Raw genomic sequence first — 24,590 nt, 5'->3', positions numbered from 1 at the left:
CTCTTGAAACGACGGGTGCTAGGAAACTGCCATCCCATTATCCACTACCAAAAGAACACTGAGGGTAGGTATTATTATTCCCATTTTACAGATGAGAAAACCAAGGCAAATTTGACGTTGAGGATGGGCGCGGTGGCTCACGCTTGTAATCCCAGCACTTTAGGAGGCCGAGGCGGGCGGATCACGAGGTCAGAAGATCGAGACCACAGTGAAACCCCGCCTCTACTAAAAATACAAAAAAATTAGCCGGGCGTGGTGGCGGGCACCTGTAGTCCCAGCTACTCGGAGAGGCTGAGGCAGGAGAATGGCGTGAACCCGGGAGGCGGAGCTTGCAGTGAGCCGAGATTGCGCCACTGCACTCCAGCCTGGGCGACAGAGCGAGACTCCGTCTCAAAAAAAAAAAAAAAAAAAATTGACGTTGAAATAAAGCCCTCTGAAGGGAATTTTATACCTATTTAGGTACCAGTTAATCAGCCAGGGCATTTCTCTCCACCCTAACCACTGCAGGGGGTGCCAGAACCTCCAGGGACCTTCATTTCCCTTGGGGTTGCCCAGCCTTCTGGGCTGAGCCCTGCAACTCCAAGGATGGCCGATAGATGGCAGAAAAGGCGCATCCAGGGACCGACCCTCCGCCCTCCGCTCCCCCCACTCTTGCCCTGGGACAGCCTTCCAGCCTTGGCTCCCTAGGTCCAGGGTTTGATAAAGGAGGTTTGAAAGATGATGGTCTCCAACTCCGATACAGCATTTTAGTTTTTATGATGTTTACGGTTGGATTTTTTTTTTTTTTTTTTGAGACGGAGTCTCGCTCTGTTGCCCAGGCTGGAGTGCAGTGGCGCGATCTCGACTCACTGCAAGCTCCGCCTCCCGGGTTCACGCCATTCTCCTGCCTCAGCCTCCCCAGTAGCTGGGACTACAGGCGTGTGCCACCACACCCGGTATTTTGTATTTTTAGTAGAGACGGGGTTTCACCGTGTTAGCCAGGATGGTCTCTATCTCCTGACCTCATGATCCGCCCGCCTCGGCCTTCCAAAGTGCTGGGATTACGGGCGTGAACCACCGTGTCTGGCCGGATTTTTTTTTTAAACAAGACTCATGCTTCTCTTTCCTTCCTCAAAAACGAACAAACTCAGAGCCTAAGCAGACGCAGAAGCTATGCCATACCCACTGCCACCCCACTGCACCCTAATGCCCTGACTCAAGGAGTCCTCAGGTTTTAAGGCTGGAAGGTCCTTCCTGGGATGAGAGATCCTCCAGCTTCTTCCAGGAAACAGATCCAGAGAGACCCACAGAGGGTCAGGGGCAGACCCAATTTCTTGAAAGCCATGGGGTAAGAAGTAAGGAAGGTGGACGTGAATTGAAGCGAGCTCTCCCAGGCCTGACCCTCCATCCCAGGTTTGTTCGGACTCAGTCTTCCTCTTACCTACACGGCAGGTGGCTGACCCAGAGAAAGCCCAGGTGCTGTCTAGCTTGGCTAACATGTGGGACATTTGAAATGGCACACGTTGGCTCTGAATTCTGGCTCTATCACTTCTTAGCTGGGTGACCTTGGGCTAGGAAACTAACTGTCTGAGCCTGGAGTTTCTACCTATAAATTAAGCTAATAATAATACCCTTTTTAGGTGGGTTTGGAGGACTGGATGAGAAAATGCGTTCACTCCCTCTTCTATCATTGCTTTTTTTTTTTTTTTTTTGAGACAGTCTCGCTCTGTTGCTGAGGCTGGAGTGCAGTGGCATGATCTCGGCTCACTGCAACCTCCGCCTCCCAGGTTCATGGGATTCTCCTGCCTCAGCCTCCTGAGTAACTGGGATTACAGGCGTGTGCCACCACACCCGGCTAATTTTTGTATTTTTAGTAGAGACAGGGTTTCACCATGTTGGTCAGGCTGGTCTCGAACTCCTGACCTCAGGTGATCTACTTGCTTCGGCCTCTCAAAGTGCTGGGAGTACAGGCGTAAGCCACTGTGCCCGGCCTTTTCTTTTTTTCTTTTCTTTCTTTTTTTTTTTTTAAGACAGGGTCTCGCTCTGTCACACAGGCTGAAGTGCAGTGGCATGATCATAGCTCACTGCTGCCTCAAGCTCCTGGGCTAGGACTATAGGCATAAGCCACCATGACTGGCTAATTTTAATTTTTTTTTTTTTTTGTAGAGACAGGGTCTTGCTCTGTTGCCCAGGCTGGTATTGAACTCCTAGGCTCAAGAGATCTTCCTGCCTCTGTCTAAGTAGCTAGGACTACAGGAACAAGCCACCATGCCTGGCTAATTTTTTTGTATTTTTTTTTTTTTGTAGAGACAAGGTCTTGCTATATTGCCAAGGCTGGTCTTGAACTCCTGGGCTCAAGTGATCCTCCCACCTTGGCCTCCCAAAGTGCTGGGATTACAAGCGTCAGCCACACTGCCCGGCCCCTACCTTCACTGCTTCTGTTCAGACTCATCTCTTTCGATCTCAGAAAGAGCCCTTTGGCCTCTGGTCTTATCCCCCTTGTCCCCACAATCTATTCTCCACACTGCAGCCTGACTGGTTTTCTAAAACTCTGGTTATCCATCAATAAGTCTCTTGTTGAAAGCCCCCCAGTGGGATCCCAGGGAATGCAAAGTGAAGTACATTTTCTTTTCTTAGCATTTAAAGCCCTTAACAATCTGACTCATACTATTTCACTAACTTTATCTCTGATCAAAATCACACACAGTCCCAAAACGAATTTCTTGGTTTTGCTAACCAACTCACTGGCCATGACCCTTCACCCATCTATGTGTTAGTTCAGGCTGCAGCTTTGCCTGAAATGTCCTCTTACACTGTGTTTACTTGGTGGACACATGCTTGCCTCTAACACTCAGAATGACCTCTGTAGGTAGAACTGAGCTCTCCCAACTAGGGCCCTGAAGACATCTTGTTCCTAGAGGTTCTTGGACTAGTTACAGTTTGTGAACCTGCTAAAACTGCAGCTTTTGATATATGTGTGTATGCACGAGTGCACATATATGTATTTTTCTGGCGACAGGGCCTTGGACTTTCAACAAGGGATCTCAAAGGATCAGTTCCATGACCAAAAAGGTTACGAAGTTATTTGTCTTGATCTGGGTGCTGGTCCTTAAGCACTTTTCTGTTTGTATATTATACGTCAATAAAAAGATGAAAAAATAGGCTGGGGCCAGGCATGGTGGCTCACGCCCATAATCCCAGCACTTTAGAAGGCCAAGGCGGGCAGATCACCTGAGGTCAGGAGTTTGAGACCAGCCTGGCCAACATGGTGAAACCCCATCTTTACAAAAAATACAAAAAAGTAGCTGGATGTGGTGGCACGTGCCTGTAATCATAGCTACTTGTTGTGGTGACTGAGACCATCCACTGCGTCTACCTGGGGACAGAGGGGGCATCTCAAAAAAAATAAAATAAAATTAAAAAAAATTAAAAATAATAAAATAAAATAAAATAAAATAAATAAAATAAAATAAAATAAAATAAAATAAAATAAATAAAATAAAATAAAATAAAATAAAATAAAATAAAATAAAATAAAAATAAAATAAAATAAAAGGCTGGGCATGGTGACTCACACCTGTAATCCCAGCAACTTGAGAGGCCAAGGCAGGAGGATTGCTTGAACCCAGGAGTTCAACACCAGCCTGGGCAACATGACAAGACCCCCATCTCTGCAAAAAATTTTAAACAGCCAGGCATGGTACCACACATGTGTAGTCCCAGCTATTTGGGAGGCTGAAGAGGGAGGATCACCAGAGCCCAGGCAGGAGTCTGATGCTGCAGTGAGCTATGATTGTGCCACTGCACTGCAGCCTGGATGACAGAGGGAGACACCCTGTCTCAAAAAAAAAGATGGAAATATAATTTTAAAAAATAGATAAATAAAAGATGAATGGTTACGAAGCAGCACAGCAGAACAAACAGCTCTCACAATATCCCTACATTTTTGCACATCATTATGTCCCACTTTTTTTTTCTTGACCACAAGCCCGTGAAGGGCAGGGACTGTGCCATCTTTGAACCCCAGGGCCTGGTGCCAGGCTTTGGTCCCCCAGTGCCCCATCAGTACTTACTACAGATAAGGGCCACAGCCATCCGCAGCAGCTTGAACTGGCACTTCATGCCTGACCAGTTCTAGGGAAAAAGGAGAGTTCAGTCAGTTCCAGATTAGACCACTCTTCTGCTGGTGTGTCTTGCTTAAGAAAACCTGACATTAAAATAAGGATCTCCACGAAGTCCTGAATGAGAGGGTTGTGGCTTAGTAGCAGAACACACCACATGGCTTTGAGATTTTAGGCAACAGCAAGTTTACTCCTGTCATAAAAGTTCTTGAGCTCGACTAACAGAGGAAGGGACTCCAGATCTAGGAAGAGGAGAGGCCCTGTCTCCTCAACATGAACAGAGAACATCCCAGAGCTGCATTCATTGCTGGGCTCCATGGTTGCAAAGGATGCAGGATAGCCAACCAAGCAAAGTCAAGGCAGAACCACCAGGATGATAAAAGAGCTCAAAATCCTGCAAATGAGGAATGAATGGGGAAGCCAGGATCTTTTAGTTCAAAAAAGAGGAGACTCAGGGGTCAAGTTCATTGTTGTCAAATATCAGATGAGTCAACACAAGGAAAGGGCACATTCGATTCAGTGTAACCTGCAAGCAGAAGATGCAATGGATGAAAACTTCAGAGAGAGACTTTTTAGCTCAGAGTAAGTTTCCATTTCTAGTAAGCAGAACTCTCCAGAGATAGAATGGTCCGTCTTGCAGGAGTCGTGAGTTTCCCACCATCGGGAGTTTCACGTCACTCGGAAAGGATGCTCCAGTGGAGAATCAGATGCTGGAGAGGGGGTGGGCCAGGTGGCCTTCAAACAACTCCCTCTCTCCCCTGAGAATCTCGGAAAACTTGGAACCTCCAAAGCAGATAAACAGTACAATTATTCACTTTACAAAAGGACTTTTCACTTTACAAAAGACTTCACCACAGGGTTCCTTTGAGAGGCACTCCTGCAGTGCATTCAAAGCACTATTTCATTTATACAGAGGTGCAAATGCACAGAAATGAGCCCGGAATCTTCCTGGAACACATAAGCCCCAGGGAAGGAGGGCACAACCAGGGGACTTTGGTTCCCTCCCACCACCCAATCTGCCTTTGCTGCCTGGCCCAGGCCCAGCTCGGGGGCATGTCTGGCACTTCTTTGAGGTTGCAGGAACACCCGTGTAACTTTACGGAGGCCCTGAACACTGGCATGGACGCTAGCACCTATGAAAGCTTCAGTCAAGCAATTAGGACACAGAGCAGATGCCAAAGAGGGGGAAATCCTCACAGCCTTCATTTCTTGCCCACCTCCTCCCTTCTCTCCATCCTCCCTCACTGACCGGCAACCCCTTCTTCACAGAAAGTGAAGTGTGGGCCACCCGCGGTCCCGCTTTAGGTGGAAAGCCTATCTTCGCTTGCCGACATGTTCCATGCTAGGAAGCAGATGGCAGGATATCGTTGTCATCTGCTGGTGTCTGCCCACAGAGGAGCCTTGCCAGGAGACGAGGAACAAAACAGGAGTCAGTGCCCTCCCCTGAATCTAGCGACCCAATCTGAGCTGGCTCAGTTAGCGGATGGTGGGCACCACAGCCCCTTTTCAAGCTGAAAGGATGGGAGGAAACTTGGGAATCATCTAATGGGACATCTCTTCCCAAAGGCAGACACCCACTGCCAAGTAGCCAACAAGATGGCCCTCCATCCCATGTGATGGGGTGCTCCCTGCCTCCCTGGGAGCCCTGGGAAGGGCTCTCATCCCTAACGGTTCTTCTTGCTGTTGCTTGCCAGGCTTTCCTTCCCTATAATGTCCCCTCCATGGGTTTCAATTCTCCCTTAAAAGTGATACCCGGCTGGGCGCAGTGGCTCATGCCTGTAATCCCAGCACTTTGGGAGGCCGAGGCAGATGGATCACTTGAGCCAGACTCTGTCTCAAAAAAAATAAAAAATAAAAAAAGCGGTACCCATGTTCATAGCAGCATTATTCACCATAGGCAAGATGTGGAAGCCACCCGAGTGTCCATGGATGGATGGATAAATGCAATATACATACATATGTCTATAAATTTGGTTTCTTGCCCACCCCCTCCCTTCCCCCACTCTTCCTCACTGACCAGCAACCCCTTCTTCACAAAAGGTGACGTGAGCCACCTGCCTTCCCCCTTTTTAGGTGGAAAGTCTAATCTTCACTTGCTGACATGTTCCAAGCTAAGAAGCAGATGGCAGGATAACGTTTTCACCTGCTGATATATACATACAACAGAATACAATTCAGCCTTAAAAAGGCGGTGGCTCACGCCTATAATCCCGGCACTTTGGGAGGCCGAGGCGGATGGATCACAAAGACAAAGGAGATTGAGACCATCCTGGCTGACACGGTGACACCTCGTCTCTACTAAAAATACAAAAAAATTAGCCGGGCGTGGTGGTGGGCGCCTGCAGTCCCAGCTACTCTGGAGGTTGAGGCAGGCGAATGGCGTGAACCCAGGAGGTGGAGCTTGCAGTGAGCCGAGATCGCGCCACTGCACCCCAGCCTGGGGGACAGAGCGAGACTCGTCTCAAAAAAAAAAAAAAGGGAGGGAATTCTGACCCATGTTACAGCACGAATAAACCTGGAGGACCTTATGCTAAGTGAAATAAGGCAGTCACAGAAAGCTAAATACTGTATGATTCCACTTAGATGAAGTATAGAGTAATTAAATTCATGGAGACAGAAAGTAGAATGGTGGTTGCCAGGGGCTGGAGGGAGGAGGGGGTGGGGAGTCATTGTTTAGTGGGTACAGAGTTTCAGTTTTGTAAGATGAAAAAGAGTTCTGGAGACAGATGGCGATGATTGTACAACAATGTGAATGTATGAATGTACTTAATGCCATTGAACTGTACATTTAAAATGTAACTGTATATTTTAAGATGGTACATTTTATGGTATGTACATTTATCACAATTAAAAGCAAAAGTACAGAAGACTTTTTCTTTTTAAGAGACAGGGTTTCACTTGCCAACCAGGCTGGAATGCAGCAATGCAATCATAGCTCACTGTAGCCTCAAACTCCTGGGCTCAAGTAATCCTCCTGCCCCAGCTTCCCAGGTAGCTAGGATTATGGGTATGTGCCACCACACCTGGCTAAATTTTTTATTTTTTGTAGATATGAAACTTCACTATGTTGTCAGGTTGGTCTCGAACTCCTGGCCTCAAGTGGTCCTCCAGCCTCGGCCTCCCAAAGTGCTGGGATTACAGGCCAGGTGCTCACGCCTATAATCCCAGTGCTTTGGGAGAGGCCAAGGCAGGAGGAATGCTTGAGCCTGAGAGTTCGAGACCAGAATGGGCAACATGGCGAAACCCTGCCTCTATAAAAAATTAGCTGGGCATGGTGGTGTGCACTTGTAGTGCCAGCTACCCAGGAGGCTGCGGTGGGAGGATTGCTTGAGCCCAGGAGGTGGAGGTTGCAGTGAGCTGAAACTGCACCAGCGCACTCTGGCCTGGGCAACAGAGTGAGACCCTTTCTCAAAAACAACAACAGGCCAGGTGTGGTGGCTCAGGCCTGTAATCCCAGCACTTTGGGAGGCTGATGCAGGCGGATCACTTGAGGCCAGGAGCTCAAGACCAGCCTGGCAAACAGCGAAAACCCATCTCTACTAAACATATAAAAAAATTAGCTGGGTGTGGCGGTACATGCCTGTAACCCCAGCTACTCTGGAGGCTGAGGCACAAGAATTGCTTGAACCTGGGAGGTGGAGGCTGCAGTGAGACGATATTGCGCCACTGCACTCCAGCCTGGGCGAAGGGTGAGACTCTGTCTCAAAACAACAACGAAACAAAATGTGCTGGGATTACAAGCATGAGCCATTTGTGTTCGGCCCCCTCTGAGTAAATATCTTATTATTTTTCTTTTTTTTCCTTTGAGACAGGGTCTCACTCTATTGCCCAGGCTGGAGTGAAGTGGCATGATCACGGCTCACTGCAGCCTTGACCTTCTGGGCTCAAGTGATCCTCCCACTTCAGCCTCCCAACTAGCTGGGACTATAGGCACACTCTACCACACCCGGCTAATTTTTTAATTTTTTGTAGAGATGGGGTCTCCCTATGTTGCTCAGGCTGGTTCAGAACTCCTGAGCTCAAGCAATTCACCTTCCTCGGCCTCCCAAAGTGCTGGAATTGTAGGCGTGAGCCACCAAGCCTGGCCTAAGTGAATATCTTATCTGAAGACTGTCTCTTTCACTATGTCCTGAGTGATAATATCAGGCAAAGTAAGTTAGAATGTGTGGACAGCTCTTTTATCTGAGGTCTCCTGCCTCCATGCCCCTCCTGGGCCCTATCTGGGATAGATGTTAAATGCACCATCCTTATTTTTGGCCTGGTTGGCCATCAGTGGGGTGGCTCAGAATTCCTTCTTCTCTATTGTTTTCATTTGTGAATTTGAGATAACAATAGCACCTTATCTCAGCTACCCACCTCATCAGGTGGTTGTGAGAATGAAATGAATATATGTAAAGCACTAAGACCACTGCCTGGCACACAGTAGGCATTATCTAAATGTGTGACAATATCTTGACCTGAGACAAAGACGGGGAGTTTGCCCTGCAGAGTGGCTTGAAAAAATCTGAATCCGAATGACTCCAGTTTTGCTACAGCACTTCCCAGGCCCGCTTTATCGGTTTACAACATCTGCCTGGACCCTGACAGCCCTGGAGCTTGCCAAGCTGATCCAGTCCATCCCTCTGCTGCACACTTTAGGGAAGAAGAAACTGAGGATTCAGGAGGGCTGGTGCAAGGTCACAGTGAGTGAATGGTGAGCTGACTGGGCTCCTGGTCCAGGGCTCTGTCCACCCAGACTTCAGAGGTCACATTCCATGTGCCTGTGCCGTCTGTCCCAGCTGCCCACTAATGGGGCGAAAGAACGCCAGTAAATATGACCTGCCTCCCAGCAGCTGAGGGGTTAAACTAGAGAGTCCCCGCTTCCAACCAGCTGCCTTACTTTCCCAATCCAATATTCCCGCCAATAAAATCAGTGCACTGAAACAACAGGAGAGAAGAAAAAAAATCTCACATGCAGCCAGCACTGCTGCTGCTATAAAAGCTGAAAAGCCTGCAGATCTTTGGGGAATACAAACCTTTTGCAGGCCCTTTAATTTCATTCTCTCCCAGAGCCTCAAAGAGTGAGATAGTAACTCACCCACAGCGAACAAGTTGGTAAGCAGTCCCCTCAGCATCTTGCTCACCCAACCGGGTTAAGAGTGCAGAGGCTCAAAGCCAGGCAGGGAGCTTCCATTCCAATACAGCTTTCTTTTTTTTGAGACGGATCTCTCTGTCCCCAGGCTGGTCATGGCGGATTCGACTGCTCGCCATTCTCCTGCCTCAGCCTCTCCGAGTAGCTGGGACTACAGACGCCCGCCACCTCACCCGGCTAATTTTTTGTATTTTTAGTAGAGACGGGGTTTCACCGTGGTCTCGATCTCCTGACCTCATGATCCACCTGCCTCGGCCTCCCAAAGTGCTGGGATTACAAGCGTGAGCCACCGTGCCCGGCCACAGCTTTCTATATCTATCCCTGGTAGAAACGGTTTCTTGTGAAATGACTTCAAGAAAACCCAACACAGGGAATGTGAAAGCATGACACAGATAAATTAGGGAGTGATTCTTTGTCCTACAAAAAGATTTTTCCTTAATAAAGTAAATCTTTTTTTTTTTTTGAGATGGAGCCTCACTCTGCCGCCCAGGCTGAAGTGCAGTGGCGTGATCTCGGCTCACTGCAAGCTCTGCCTCCCAGGTTCACGCCATTTTCCTGCCTCAGCCTCCCGAGTAGCTGGGACCACAGGCGCCCGCCACCACACCTGGCTAATTTTTTGTATTTTTTTTTTTTTTTTAGACAGAGTCTCGCTCTGTTGCCCAGGCTGGAGTGCAGTGGCACCAACTTGGCTCACTGCAACCTCCGCCTCCTGAGTTCAAGCGATTCTTCTGCCTCAGCCTCCTGAGTAGCTGGGACTACAGGCACCTGCCACCACGCCAGGCTAATTTTTGTATTTTTAGTTGAGATGGGGTTTCACCATATTGGCCAGGCTGGTCTCGAACTCCTGAACTTGTGATCCGCCTGCCTCAGCCTCCCAAAGTGCTGAGATTACAGGCATGAGCCACCGCACCAGCCAATTTTTTGTATTTTTTAGTAGATATGGGGTTTCACGTATTAGCCAGGATGGTCTTGATCTCCTGACCTCATGATCCGCCCGCCTCAGCCTCCCAAAGTGCAGGGATTACAGGGATGAGCCACCGTGCCTGGCCAATAAAGTAAACCTTATAACAGAAATCTTTAGTGTCTGTTAGGCAACCATTTTCCCTTGTGCTTTGACAATGTGGTTCAGTTTGTGAAAATTCAGATCTCGAACATTTTGGGAAAACATCAATCATACAGAGTGAAGTGTAAGTAAATATCTTGTAGATTAAAAAATGGAACTCTGGCCAGCAGGAGGCAATTAATAAATTATTCAATTAGGTGTATCTGCATTTTTTTTTTTTTTTTTTTTTTGAGACGGAGTCTCGTTCTGTCGCCCAGGCTGGAGTGCAGTGGCGCCATCTCGGCTCACTGCAAGCTCCGCCTCCCGGGTTCACGCCATTCTCCTGCCTCAGCCTCTCCGAGTAGCTGGGACTACAGGCGCCCGCCACCACGCCTGGCTAATTTTTTGTATTTTTTTAGTGGAGATAGGGTTTCACCGTGGTCTCGATCTCCTGACCTCGTGATCCACCCGCCTGGGCCTCCCAAAGTGCTGGGATTACAAGCGTGAGCCACCACGCCCGGCCTTATATTTCTAATGTTTAAAATAAGAAGTCTTGGCGGGGCAAGGTGGTTCACACCTGTAATCCCAGCATTTTGGGAGGCTGAGGCGGGTGGATCGCTTGAGTTCAGGAGTTCGAGACCAGCCTGGGCAACATGGTTAGCTGGGCATGGTGGCACGAGCCCGTGGTCCCAGCTACTCGGGGGGCTGAGGCAAGAGGATCGCTTGAGCCCGGGAGGTAGTGGTTGCAACGAGCCGAGATCGTGCCACTGCACTCCAGCCTGGGCGACACGGCAAAACCCTGTCTCAAAAAAAAAAAAAAAAAGTCTTGATTATAGGGCCTTTTGCATTCTAGATCTTTTGTTGAAATATTTTGTCCATTTTCTCGTCTCCCAAACAACCGTTTTGTGAAGATGGGATTACAGATGAGACAACCGGGGCTCCAAGAAGTTGAGTAATAGACTCATAGCTATTAAGATGGTGACACTGGTACTCAAATGTGGATTTTCTCTCAAGTCCATGCTTTTTCTTTTCTCTCTCTTTTTTTTTTTTGAGACGGAGTTTCATTCTTGTTGCCCAGGCTGGAGTGCAATGGCGCGATCTCGGCTCAGCACAACCTCCACCTCCTGGGTTCAAACAATTCTCCTGCCTCAGCCTCCCGAGTAGCTGGGATTACAGGCATGCACCACCACACCCAGCTAATTTTGTATTTTTAGTAGAGACGGGGTTTCTCCATGTTGGTCAGGCTGGTCACAAACTCCCAACCTCAGTTGATCTGCCCACCTCGCCCTCCCAAAGTGCCAGGATTACAGGCGTGAGCCACCGTGCCTGGCCCAAGTCCATGCTTTTTCTACTTTTAGTTCTGATGAGGTACTTTACTGTGTATCTCTCTCTCACACACACATACACACACACACACACACACACACACACACACACTCCAAACCTTCATTTTGAAGCTGAAAACAATAGTATATCTATTAGGTAGATCCATATGAAGTTGCCAATATTCAAATGCTGATGGCCCATAGAAAGGGCAATTTTTTTTGAGACAGGGTCTCTCTCTGTCACCCAGGCTAGAGTGCAATGGTGTGATCTTGGCTCACTACAACCTCTGCCTCCTGGGTTCAAGTGATTCTACCGCCTCAGCCTCCTGAGTAGCTGGGATTATAGGCACTTACTACCACGCCTGGCTAATTTTGGTGTTTTTAGTAGAAACAGGGTTTCACCATGTTGGTCAGGCTGGTCTCGAACTCCTGACCTCGTGATCCGCCCGCCTCGGCCTCCCAAAGTGCTGGGATTACAGGTGTGAGCCACTGTGCCCAGCCAGAAAGGGCAATTTCATATGGGTCGACCCAACGCGTCTCTGAATTGCTTAGCACTAAACTAATTTGAGTAAAGGTAGCCTCTTGACAAAGAGAAACCAGCCTTTTTAATGAGACGATGAGTTTTCTTTCATCGTCAATAAACACCACATAACTTTCTTTCTTTCTTTTTTTTGAGACAGGTCTTCACTCTGTTGCCCTGGCTGGAGTGCAGTGATGCAATCTCAGCTCACTGCCCTCTGCCTCTCTGGCTCAGGTGATCTCAGCCAGCCTCTGGAGTAGCTGGAACCACAGGTGATCTCACCTCAGCCTCCAGAGTTGCTGGAACCACAGGTGCATGACACCACACCAAGATAATTTTTTGTATTTTTGGTAGAGATGGGTAGAGATGTTGCCCAGGCTGGTCTTGAACTCCTGGGCTTAAGTGATCTGCCTGTGTTGACCTCCCCCCTAAAGTGCTGGGATTACAGGCGTGAGCCAGCGTGCCCAACCCACACAACCTCCTAGAGAAGGGCTCCCCATGTGTCATGCTCTGGGGACTGCACAGCTCCCAGCTGGCCAAGGAAAGCCGTTTGCTTCTGGAAGGCACTGGGCTTTCAGATGAGGCTGCTCATCTCCACAGCTGCAGGCCATGGGCTACTTGACAGAGAGAAGCGTCAACTGGAACAAAACTGCTCTCACACCTCTCTCGACAAACATGCCCTACTCCATGGTCCTTCAGTGGTCTGCCTTCACCATGGGAACTTCTGGGCCATCAGGGCTGTTTCTCATGAGGTGGGGAAGAGGGTGGGAACAGGGCATCGTTCTGAACGCCAGCGTGTTTCTTCCTTCCTGTGTTCTCTTTCAGTTGAGCTTGTTCATCACCCCTACACACACACAAGTCTTGGGCAGAATGGGAGGGAGGAGGTTAGCGTTTCCTTCCCCTACTGAAAGGAATTGGGGCAGGGGGAGGGGGGAGTGGAGGAGGCAGAATTCAGAGGAAAAGCTGTGTCTGGGGAAAGATGTGGCACTGATACAGAATGACCCATTTAAAAGGGCCATGGGAGGCAGCCCATGCACTCAGGTTTTCAACAAACTGAGCTGTGTGCATGTGCAAACACACCTGCACACACACACTGAGAGGCTCACCGTTCCACGTTTCCCAACACCCACAGCCTCTCTCTGAGCACTCACCTGAAGGTGCCAAAATTCAGGCCAGTAGCAAGTATAGGCAGGTACTCAGTGTCTGTCTGTCTCTCCCCCTCTCTTCCTTTCTTTCCCCCTCCCTCTTGTGCTCTCTCTTCTCTTGCTTAATGTGCAATGGGCATTTTGATGAGAACAAAAGGGACAGGGTTGGGAGCAGGGTGGGTGACAGAAAGATTGATAAGGAAGAAAAAAATGGGATAATTCAGGAACGCCAAGCCCTGTGCACTGCGATCACTGAGCATTCAAACATCTGCCACGTGGGCAAAGACACTGATGGAGGAGTGGGTGAGAACAGGAGGATCCCAAAGTAAAGCTATGCCTTTTCTGGACATTGTTCCTTCCTTCCATCATTCACTAAAATCTAGTGGGCACCATCTACCATGCTCCCAGCTGTATGCCAGGTACTGGGAAATAGACAAGTAAGACCTGGAGGCTCCCAGGCCAGCAGAGGGATTGGGCAGGGTTAGCCACTGACTCCTCCATCAGCCCTCAGACTTCAGACTGCCTCCAAAAAAAGGATTTTGATATCCTCTAAGACTATCAGATCCCAATTTCTGGCCTTCAAGGCTTTGTCTAGTCTGACCCCATCCTGGCCTCTTCTGTCAGGAGAAGGAAATTAAATTTACATTTATATAGGTGGTTATTTGTACTTCATTTCATTTACTGTATACCATTCCATTTCTTTTCTTTTTTTTTTTTTTAATTGAGACAGGGTCTCACTCTGTTGCCCAGGCTGGTGTGCAGTGGTGCAATCTCTGCTCACTGTAACCTCTGCTTCCCAGGCTCAACTGATTCTCCAGCCACAGCCTCTGGAATAGCTGGGACTATAGCCATGCACCACCGTGCCCTGCTAATTTTTGTATTTTTTATAGAGATGGAGTTTCACCATGTTGCCTGGGCTGGTCTTGAGCTCCTGAGCTCAATGCAATCTGCCCACCTCAGCCTCTCAAAGTGCTGGGATTACAGTCCTGAGCCACCGTGCCCAGCTCCCATTCCATTCCACAGATGTAGAAAGTGAGGTGCAAAGCAGTTAAGTAATTTGCCCAGAGTGTAGCGGGGATTTGGACCTAGGCTGACTGGCTCCACAGACCATGTTCTTCACTATCACACTGTACTGCCTTTCAGGAAAAGGCAGAGGGTGAGAAATGGAGTGGCGCCCCCCTCCCATGACAGACTGGGACAGGGGAACAACTCTTTTTTTTTTGAGACGGAGTCTCGCTCTGTCGCCCAGGCTGGAGTGCAGTGGTGAGATCTCGACTCACTGCAACCTCCGCCTCCCGGGTTCAAGCAATTCTCTTGCCTCAGCCTCCCGAGTAGCTCGGACTACAGGAGCACGCGCCACCACGCCCAGCTAATTTTGGTATTTTTTTAGTAGAGATGGGGTTTCACCATGTTGGCCAGGATGGTCTTGATCTCTTGACCTCATGATCCGCCTGCCTCGGCCTCCCAAAGTGCTGGGATTACAGGCGTGAGCTACCGTGCCTGGCCGGGAAACAACTCTTGAGTGGTTGTCAGGAGATATGGGTTCAAGCCCTAATTTTGCCACAAACTTGACTGTGACTTTGGACAAGTCACTTAACCTCTCACAGCCTCCTTTCCTATTTGAGAATTTTGATGAGATAATCTCTAAGGCCCTTTTACTTTTAACAATCTATGATAAATAAGCAATTCCAATGGCCATATATGCTAGTGACCAAATTTTTTTTTTTTTTTTTTTTTTGAGACAGAGTCTTGCTCTGTCACCCAGGCTGGAGTGCAGTGGCGTGATCTGGGCTCATTGCAAGCTCCACCTCCCGGGTTCACGCCATTCTCCTGCCTCAGACTCCCGAGTAGCTGAGACTACAGGTGTCCGCCACCACGCCTGGCTAATTTTTTGTATTTTTAGTAGAGACAGAGTTTCACTGCGTTAGCCAGGATGGTACCAAATGTTAACTCTTTAATGTCGGTGAATGGGAAAGAGGCAGAAGGGGCAGATGGGCATGGTCCTAGGCCAAGCCGTGACTGGAGAAAATCGGAATCGCATCCGGAAGGCACCCATTTGAAATGGGCCTGCAGAGTGTGAGGAGTGTGTGAGAACTCTGCTCCATGTCACGTGTGCCTGATTTTTGGTGAGCCAGCTCCAGTGGGTTAATACTCAGGCCCAGTGATGGCAGAGGACAGGGCCAGAAAGACACATTGAGAACGGGAGGTGCTCACCATGACGATGTTGGCCAGATGGGCAGAGACGAGAGCATACACCCCTCCAGAAGAGCCCACGACTGGAGCGGTCATGTCAGCCACAGACACCGCCAAGGACCCTAGTACAGAAAGACAGCGAGAATGCTCAGGAATGCGGGACTCGGCTCACCCACCCCAGCCCCAGGCCTTGGATTCTGCAGGCTGCGTGCTAAGACTCCAGAGCAAGATACTCCACCTCTTCCTCCTTTGAGTCCATGTTGCCTGGGAGCTTCCCCTCCTCTCCCCTCCCCCTCCCTCCCTCCCTTCCTTCCTTTCTCTTTTTTTTTTTTTTTTTTGAGACAAGGTCTAACTCTGTCACTTAGGCTGGAGTGCAGTGGCACGATCAGCTCACTACAGCCTTGACCCCCGGGCTCAAGTGATCCTCCTGCCCCAGCTTCCCAAGTAGCTGGAACTACAGTCGTGTGCCACAACGCCCAGCTAATTTTTGTATTTTTCTTTGTAGAGACAGACTCTTACTATGTTGCCCAGGCTGGTCTCAAATTCCTGGACTCAAGCAATCCTCTTGCCTCAGCCTCCCAAAGTTCTGGGGTTACAGGTGTGAGCCACAGAGCCCTGCCTCCAATGCATTTCTTAGAGGATTAATTTCTGGCTGAAAGAACCATTTGATTCTTTGACTCAAAGAGGGAAGTGTCCTGCCCAAAGTAAAATTCAGACTTCTATCTGGATTATCTGCCTCTCAATCCAACGTCTGCCTGACATGGTGCTATGTCAGGGTTCTGGAACCATAACAAAAATAGTAGCAGTAGTTATTGCAGAAACAGTTGCCACCTAGGTGACACGGATACCAAGCAAACATTTTACAGACTTTCTTCCCTTCAATCCTCAAGACAGCCCTCTGAGGCAGGTGCCAGTAGCCTCATTCCTGAGATGAGGAGACTGAGCCCGGAGTCTCCTGGTAGGAAGTGCTGGAACCTGGATCTGCATCTGGGTCTGCCTGATGCAAAACCCACCCGTGTTCTTGACCAAAGCCCGCACCCTTGGCCTCTCTAGCAGCCACACCCCAAACTGGCTCAGAGGTTAACCTCCACCTTCTTCCATCCCTCCCTCTGTTCAACAGCATCTGGAAAACTGCTTAGGGTTACGTCCACCCTTCCTTCAGCCCAGCTAAGTCACAAAAGGCCAACAGCATCACTCAAGTGGGGCTCCTTTGGAGGAAACATGTCCTTGAAAAGTCACAGGGAAGAGAGAGAGATGATGTCATACCCTCTGGGGGAAAGGAAGGGTATTCGAGGCTTGGTCTGGGGGATGACAAACTTGTCCTGGGAGGGAAGCTGAGCAAAGAGAAGAGGGGAAATTTATTGTTCTGGTCTCATTTAAGTGTGATCAATGCTTTGGCTTCCAAGGGAGGACATGGGAGCCTAAAAATAACTAGGAGGTAGAGCCCAGGGCTCAGAGAATGAGAGGTGGCTGGCCTGGGTGAGTGTGCAGAAATTACCACTGGAAAATGCCCAGGGGCTCAAGAGCCAATTAGCTGTTGGAGAAAGGAGGGACAGGCAGAAAGCCAAATTCTGCAGGCTCTATGGGGTACAAGATCCACGGGCTTAGGAGGAGGCTGGGCCCAGCCCAGCAACCACAGCACCCAAGGACCTGGCAGCAGAGCCCCCGATAAACTCCTCTACCTCCCCTGCCGCCACCTCCGTCAAGGCCTCCCCTACTCACTGAGATCCTTCAAGAAAGAGAGTCCCCACAACCAATTCTTGGTCTCAAGGGGGATGTAATCTCTCAGAAAAAAAAAACCAAAAAAAACAAAAAAAACCTGTCATGAACGGAGGACTCCCAAGTCCTCCTCCCCTCCCAGGGCAACTATAAATCTTTCATGCCTTCCCTCTGGCTTTAATTAGGTATTGATCTATTGTCAGATAACTTTTTTTTGCTTTTGCTTTTTTCACTGCTTAGCCACAGGGTCAGCCATATATAACAGGAAAGAAAAATCCCAGGGTGGCAAACAAACAGGAAGCAGGATCTGCATGACAAAGGTTTCCCACGCTCTCCTGGTGGGGCTGTCTGCGAAGGCTGCATTGCAGGGCTGCAATGAGGGCTGGCTGCCCAAGCTGCTCCTCATTAATCACCTTTTGGACAGAGGAAGCCCCAGCCTCCCTAGGCTGGCCTCTCTTCTCAGAGCAGGTCTGTACAAACTGGCCCAGAGTCCACTCCCTCGCCCCTGCCCCAGCACAGTCCACCAAGGCAGAGCCGCCCCAGGGCAGCCCCAGGCAGGGACGGGCCCCTGCCAGGGTCAAGCTGGCACACACTGACCTTTCCCTCACCCTATCCACAGCTCAGAGTCCTGACCCTAGGGTCAGGGGTCAGCGTGGGATTGTGGCAGGAGTATGGAAGGGGCCTGGTCAGCTAGCTGTGTGACCTTTGGGCATAGTCCCTGAATTCTTTGGGCTTCAGTTTTCTTTCACGTCTATAAAATGAGGTCTAAGGCTTTCCGACTTTTGAGCAGCAAAACTCTCTTCAAAGGAAACCTTTCAGGGATGCCCTAACCCATGGAGCAGAACACAGGCAGCAGCTCCGGCTAAGTGGGGATGGGGCCTAGAGAACAGTTTGCCAGTGCTGGAGGGGACCTCCCTGGTTCCTTCCAGATCAGAAATTCAGTGACCTGAGTCTTGGCCTAAGATCCAGGGGCTGCGGCTCGGGTCCCGGTTCTGGAACCTCAAAGGTAATGGCCTGAATCCACCTGCCCCCATTGGTGATATAAAGACTTTTGGGCCAGGTGTGGTGGCTCACCCCTTATGTAATCCCAGCACTTTGGGAGGCTGAGGCAGGCAGATCACCTGAGGTCAGGAGTTCAAGACCAACCTGGCCAACATGGTGAAACCCCATTGCTACTAAAAAAAAAAAAAAAATACACAAATTAGCTGGACATGGTGGCGCACGCATATAGCCCCCCAGCTACTCGGAATGCTGAGGCACGAGAATCACTTGAACCTGGGAGGCAGAGGTTGCAGTGAGCTGAGATCGCGCCACTACACTCCAGCCTGGATGACAGAGCAAGACTTCGCCTCAAAAAAAAAAAACCCCAAAAAACAAAAAAAAGCAAAGACTTTCAAGTGACTGCAGGTGAGGCCTGGACTAGAGCAACTGGGAGAGACCAAAGACGGACATGGGGCTGTGTACACATAAACACAGTAATAAAGGCCCTCCCCGGGCGGAAGTGTGGGCCAGGGAGGAATCCCCTCAAGAGCTCTGAACAGTCCTAACAGGTACAGGCAGATAAGACCAGTGTGAATTCCACAGAGGTCATGGGGGCAGAGGACTAGGAGAGAATGGCAAACTGGAGAGACATGCCACACCTCTGCAGAGAGGCAAACCATGGGCCTTAGTTCTCATCAGGATTACAAATTCTGTATCCTGCACCCCAAATTCCAAGTTCATGCCAGCACACAGATAAACTGGCAACTTTGCCATAAGGTACAGCTGTGATAATTTTAGCCCATAAAATTTTAAAGCAGGTGTTCTTCAACATCTTCTTTGGCCTTAAAAAAAGTCCAGGCTGGGCGCGGTGGCTCACGCTTGGCCGAGGCGGGCGGATCACGAGGTCAGGAGATCGAGACCACGGTGAAACCCCATCTCTACTAAAAATACAAAAAAATTAGCCGGGCGAGGTGGCGGGCGCTTTGAGACGGAGTTTCACTCGTTGCCCAGGCTGGGGTGCAATGATGAGATTTCTGCTCACTGCAACCACCGCCTCCTGGGTTCAAGCAATTCTCCTGCCTCAGCTTCCCGAGTAGCTGGGATTACAGGTGCCTGCCATCATGCCTGGCTAATTTTTGTATTTTCAGTAGAGACAGGGTTTCACCATGTTGGCCAGGCTGATCTCAAACTCCCCATCTCATGTGATTCACTCGCCTCGGCCTCCCAAAGTGCTAGGGTTACAGGTGTGAGCCACCACGCCTGCCAACTTTCCTTTATTCTATAAATATTTATTGCCTAACATGTGCCAAGCCCTGTGCTAGGCCCTGGGGATGCACACGTGGTTAGTAATCTATATAATCTATAATATAAGATTGGTGATATTGATTTTTTTTTTTTTTTGGTAGAGATGGGGGTCTCACTATGTTGCCTAGGCTGGTCTTGAATTCCTGGCCACAAGCAATCCCCTCACCTCAGCCTCTCAAAGTGCTGGGATTACAGGAGTGAGCCACTTTGCCCGGCCCAAGATACCAGTTTTTAAAATACCTACATTGTGTGCCATATAATTGCTAGCCATAAGTGATTTTCACATTGGCCTCAAGCGTTGGTTAGAAAGAAGCACAGGGGGCTGCCGGGTGCAGTGGCTCACGTCTGTAATCCCAGCACTTTGGGAGGCCAAGGCGGGTGGATCATGAGGTCAGGAGTTCAATACTAACCTGGCCAAGATGGTGAAACCCCGTCTCTACTAAAAATACAAAAAAATTAGCCGGGCGCGGTGGTGGGTGCCTGCAATCCCAGCTATTCAGGAGGCTGAGGCAGAGAACTGCTTGAATGCAAGAGGTGGAGGTTGCAGTGAGCTGAGATCATGCCACTGCACTCCAGACTGGGTGACAGAGTGAGATTCTGTCTCAAAAAAAAAAAAAAAAAAGAAAGAAGCACAGGGCTTGGGAAGGGCTCCTTCCTAGTTCTAGGACTTTTCTGGTAAGCAAATCTGCAAGTCATTTCACCTCCCTGGGCTGCCTGTAAAATGGGAGTGATAGTACCCATCATATAGGACAGCAGTGATGAGTATAGCACCCACGATCATCCGCAAACCCCTCATCATATGCCTGGAGCGTGTATATGCCCCATAGAGGTTAGCTATCCTCGTTACAAAGTGGGTTGGAAACACTTTCACTGGGAAGGAATTAGAGAGTAAGGCTGCCAGACACCTATTAAGGTCTCCTTTGTTTTTTTTCTCTCTTTCTTTTTTGAGACAGGGTGTTGCTCTGTCACCCAGGCTGGAGTGCAGTGGTGTTATCACAGCTCACTGCAGCCTTGCACTCCTGGGCTCAAGTGATCCTCCTGCATCAGCCTCCCAAGTAGCTGGGACTACAGGCCTACACCACCATGCCCGGCTAATTTTTTTAAAAGTTTTTTGTAGAGACAGGGTCTCCCTATGTTGCTCAGCCTGACCTCGAACTCTTGGGCTCAAGCGATCCTCCTGCCTTGACCTCCCAAAGTGTTGGGATTACAGGTGTGAGCTACTGCACCTGGTCTGCCTTGGTTTCTGACAATAAATTAACTGCAAAAAGGACAAGGACCACCTTTTGGTTCTTGTCATACTATTATAGTGGTTGAGATCACAGCCTTGGGGGTCAGACCCTGCCCAGCTCCATCACTTTCTAGCTGTGTCTTCTTGGGCAAGCCACTTAGCCGTCTAAACCTTGGTTTCCCTATCTGTGCTGGGGGAGAGTAACAGTGCCCACCTCGTAGCATTGCTGTGTGGATGAATTACGGCCTGCATATGGTAGGCACTGATAACTGCCACCCGTCCAATCTAGGGCTGGCTGGCTGTAAACCAGCTCCCCTCTCAGAGGAGAGCTTGGGACGACAGGAAAGGGTAGACAGCAGAGGCAGATCAATCAACTCAATCATGGAGATCAATGACATGTGTGGTGACCAGAGTGCCCTCTGGTCTTAATCAATGACTCAGACAGAACAGTGCATGCCATGTGCTCAGTGATACAGCCCTACATGCTCACATTCAGGTGATGAGCTCTGCTTCTGTCTGAATCTTCCCACTCTACACTGGTGTCACTGGGGAGGTGACACCTACACTGTCTCCCCACTGCATGTCACCTGGTTTGGGTGAGGTCTGAGTCCGTTTGAATCTCATTTTTGTCTTCTAGGTTATTGGCATTCCCATCTAATTGAATACTAACTGCAAATGTTATTAATGTCTTCCCTGTTCCTTGCTATTTAACATCTGGGTCTCTGGGTATTGAGGTATGGAAAATGGGGCTATCAATCCTCAGATGTCAGGATTAGGGGGTGTGTGGGTGGCTGAACAAGTCTGGCACTTAGAGATGCTCATTAGCCCTTTGTTCAAGGACACGGTGAGCCTTGGATTCTGGGAGGGGCTTGCAGGGGTGCTGTCCAAGGTGGCCAATGATTTTAACCTCAGCACATACAGGAGTGAACGAGACGGTGCAGGGTGAATCTCCCAGGCCAAGCGTTCATGCACTAGCAGACCAGCCTCGTGTGGGTGGGGTGGGACCCTTCCTCTTTGATTTCTGAAACCACTTCAGTTACTCCCAGGGTCCCTGCCTGCCTGTTGTTTACAAGGCTGATGCTGCCCAGCTCTCCTGATGACAACTTTAATACCACTCAGAAAGGATTAAGATCTTACTTAAACATACACACAAAGCTCCCTTGGGCACAGCTGTCAAGCTGAAGAGCTGAGGCGGCAAACCTTGTTTGAAAAAAAAAAAAAAAAAAAAAAAAGCAGCCAGCAATAAAGTTGGAGACATCACGAGGGAGATCCTCATGTTCAGAGGCCTGGCTGGCAGACTCTTCCTACAGAAATCCACGCTCTCCCCGGCTCACTTCACCCACCTCACCTCCCACTGGGGAGGGGGCAGAAGGTGGAAGGCTCACTGGAAGTCACTCTGGCCACTATCCATGAAGGATGATCACTGGCCACACGTGTGCCCAGTCAGCTGGAGGCCCAGATGCCTTCAGATGGAGCCAGGGCTCACTGCCTCTTAGGCCAGACTCCCTGTCAGCAGTGGGTTAGGCAAGGGGACTGCAGTTGGTCTGGGTAGCAGCCAGCTCTCTTTTTGGGGACAGGTGCTATGTGGCCAGGGTGGTACCTGGGTCCACTCACCCCTTTGATTCCCCTGTGGGGATCTCACTGTGCCCTTGCAGTTTTCGGAGCACTATTGTTCCATCTGTTGCCTTACTCACTCCGCCCTCCTAGCAACCCTACAGGCAGATCTCATTAGTTCCCTCTTAAAGCTTAACATGGCCAAAAGAGGTTAGGAAATTTCCCCAAGCTCAGAGCTACCACATGGTGGTGTGAGACCGAGAGTCATTTGGCCAGCCTGTCCCAAATCCAGTGCTCTCCTCCCCGGTCCTGCCACGCACCTCCCTCTCCGGGCAGCAGTCCCCTCTCCAGCCTCATGGGGAGGTGGGTGTGCCTGGAGGACAGCCCGGTAAGTCAGGAGCCTTGGAGATGAGGATCTTCTGTGTGTCCTGGAAGCCTGGGGCTTGCCCCGCCCCACAGGGTCTCCCACCCCACCCTGGGGCAGTGTGCCTTTGTGGACACGGGGCCTACCTGCCTACCTGCCACAACACCGGCCACGTAGACAAGCCCAATTCGGGTGGCTCCGTGCACCATCTCCAGGGGCACCCCCACCAGCAGCTGCAGCACCACATTGAGTCCCAGGTGTTCTATCCTGTGACAGAGAGACCACACTCACTCATTCATCTATTCATTCATTCATTCATTCATTCATTCAACAAACACCTGCATCCCCCAAGATGCCAGGGATCCAGCAGTGAACAAGACCACCTCTGCCTTTGAGGAGCTCATGGTCTAGAGGAAGGAATGACAATTCAGACAGACCATCTTGGAAAGAGTGTTCCTTCCAGATGGGACAGGAACACATGTGCAAGGCCTGGGCGGTGACTGGCAGCATTTCACTTGGCACAGTGAGACAGACTAACCACAGTCAAGATCCAGCAACTAGGCTGGGCACAGTGGCCCACGCCCGTAAGCCCAACACTTTGAGAGGCCAGGGTGTGAGGACCACTTGAACCCAGGAGTTCAAGATCAGTCTAGGCAACATAGTGAGACCCCAGCTCTAAAAAAAGAAAAAAAAAGATCCAGCAATTCCATCAGTTAACATGTGAAAAACCAAGGCTCAGAGACAGTGACCAGCCACAGTTAGTGGCCACACTGAGACAACAGTTCAGGTCTCCAATCTGCCTGAGCTATTCCATTCACTGGGCCATGTGGTCATTCTGGCTGTCTTTGTTTTTTGTTTGTTTGTTTTTGTTTTGTTTTGCTTTTTGAGAAGGAGTCTTGCTCTGTCAACTAGGCTGGAATGCAAGTGGCATGATCTCAGCTCACTGCAACCTCTGCCTCCTGGGTTCAAGCGATTCTCCTGTCTCAGCCTCCCAAGTAGTTGGGATTACAGGCCACCATGCCCGGCTAATTTTTGTATTTTTAGTAGAGATGGGATTTCACCATGTTGGGCAGGCTGGTCTCGAACTCCTGACCTCAAGTGATCCACTCACCTCGGCCTCCCAAAGTGTTGGAATTACAGGCATGAGCCATTGCACCTGGCCATGTTCTGGCTCTATTTGTAAGAGCTACAGATGTAAGCTGGGCGTGGTGGCTCATGCCTGTAATCCTAGCACTGTGGGAGGCCCAGACAGGTGGATCACCTGAGGTCAGGAGTTTGAGACCAGCCCGGCCAGCGTGGTGAAACCCCGTCTTTACTAAAAATACAAAAATTAGTCAGGCATCATGGCAGACGCCTGTACTCCCAGCTACTAGGGAAGCTGAGGCTGGCAGGTGCCTGTAATCCCAGCTACTCAGGAAGCTGAGGCAGGAGAATAGCTTGAACCCAGGAGGTGGAGGATGCAGTGAGCTGAGATCACACCATTGCACTCCAGCCTGGGCAAAAGAGCGAGATTCCTTCTCAAAATAAATAAATAAATAAATAAATAAATAAATAAATAAATAAATAAATAAATAAATAATAAATAAATAAATAAATAAATAAATAAATAAATAAATAAATAAATATTAAAATAAAATAAAATAAAAAAGAGCTACGGATGTTTAAAGAAAAATATGTTCTCAAAACAAGTATAGGCATTAAAGATACATCTTATAACTTAATAATTCACAGCTTTCCCTTAAAGTCTCATAAGGGAGGTTTCTCTTTACTGGTATAAGAAGAGACCTAGGCCAGGTGCGGTGGCTTAAGCCTGTAATCCCAGCACTTTGGGAGGCTGAGGTGGGCGGATCACGATGTTAGGAGTTCAAGACCAACCTGGCCAATATGGTGAAACCCTGTCTCTACTAAAAATACAAAAATTAGCTGGGAGTGGTGGCATGCACCTGTAGTCCCAGCTACTCGGGGGCTGAGGCAGGAGAATCG

The 24,590-nt window shown here is 49.4% G+C and overlaps 1 protein-coding gene across 4 annotated transcripts in view; it reads right to left on the bottom strand.

The window, feature by feature from the left end:
* RHBDL3 (rhomboid like 3) overlaps positions 1–24,590 on the bottom strand; it is a 57,604-nt gene that overhangs the window by 2,176 nt on the left and 30,838 nt on the right. For 3 of the 4 annotated variants that reach the window (XM_032162933.2, XM_032162935.2, XM_032162934.2), the window contains 3 exons: positions 22,762–22,874; positions 15,478–15,578; positions 4,053–4,113 (listed from right to left, as the gene is read on the bottom strand). In XM_032162933.2, coding sequence (XP_032018824.1) covers positions 4,053–4,113; positions 15,478–15,578; positions 22,762–22,874 — 275 coding nt within the window. Of the gene's footprint in view, positions 1–4,052; positions 4,114–4,533; positions 4,884–15,477; positions 15,579–22,761; positions 22,875–24,590 lie in introns of those variants that run through there. The other variant, XM_032162936.2, reaches the window with a different exon arrangement.

This window comes from Hylobates moloch, unplaced genomic scaffold (assembly GCF_009828535.3).
Source record: "Hylobates moloch isolate HMO894 unplaced genomic scaffold, HMol_V3 SCAFFOLD_10, whole genome shotgun sequence".
In the NCBI taxonomy this organism is placed as follows: domain Eukaryota; kingdom Metazoa; phylum Chordata; class Mammalia; order Primates; family Hylobatidae; genus Hylobates; species Hylobates moloch.
This window is presented reverse-complemented; position numbering and strand designations above follow the sequence as displayed.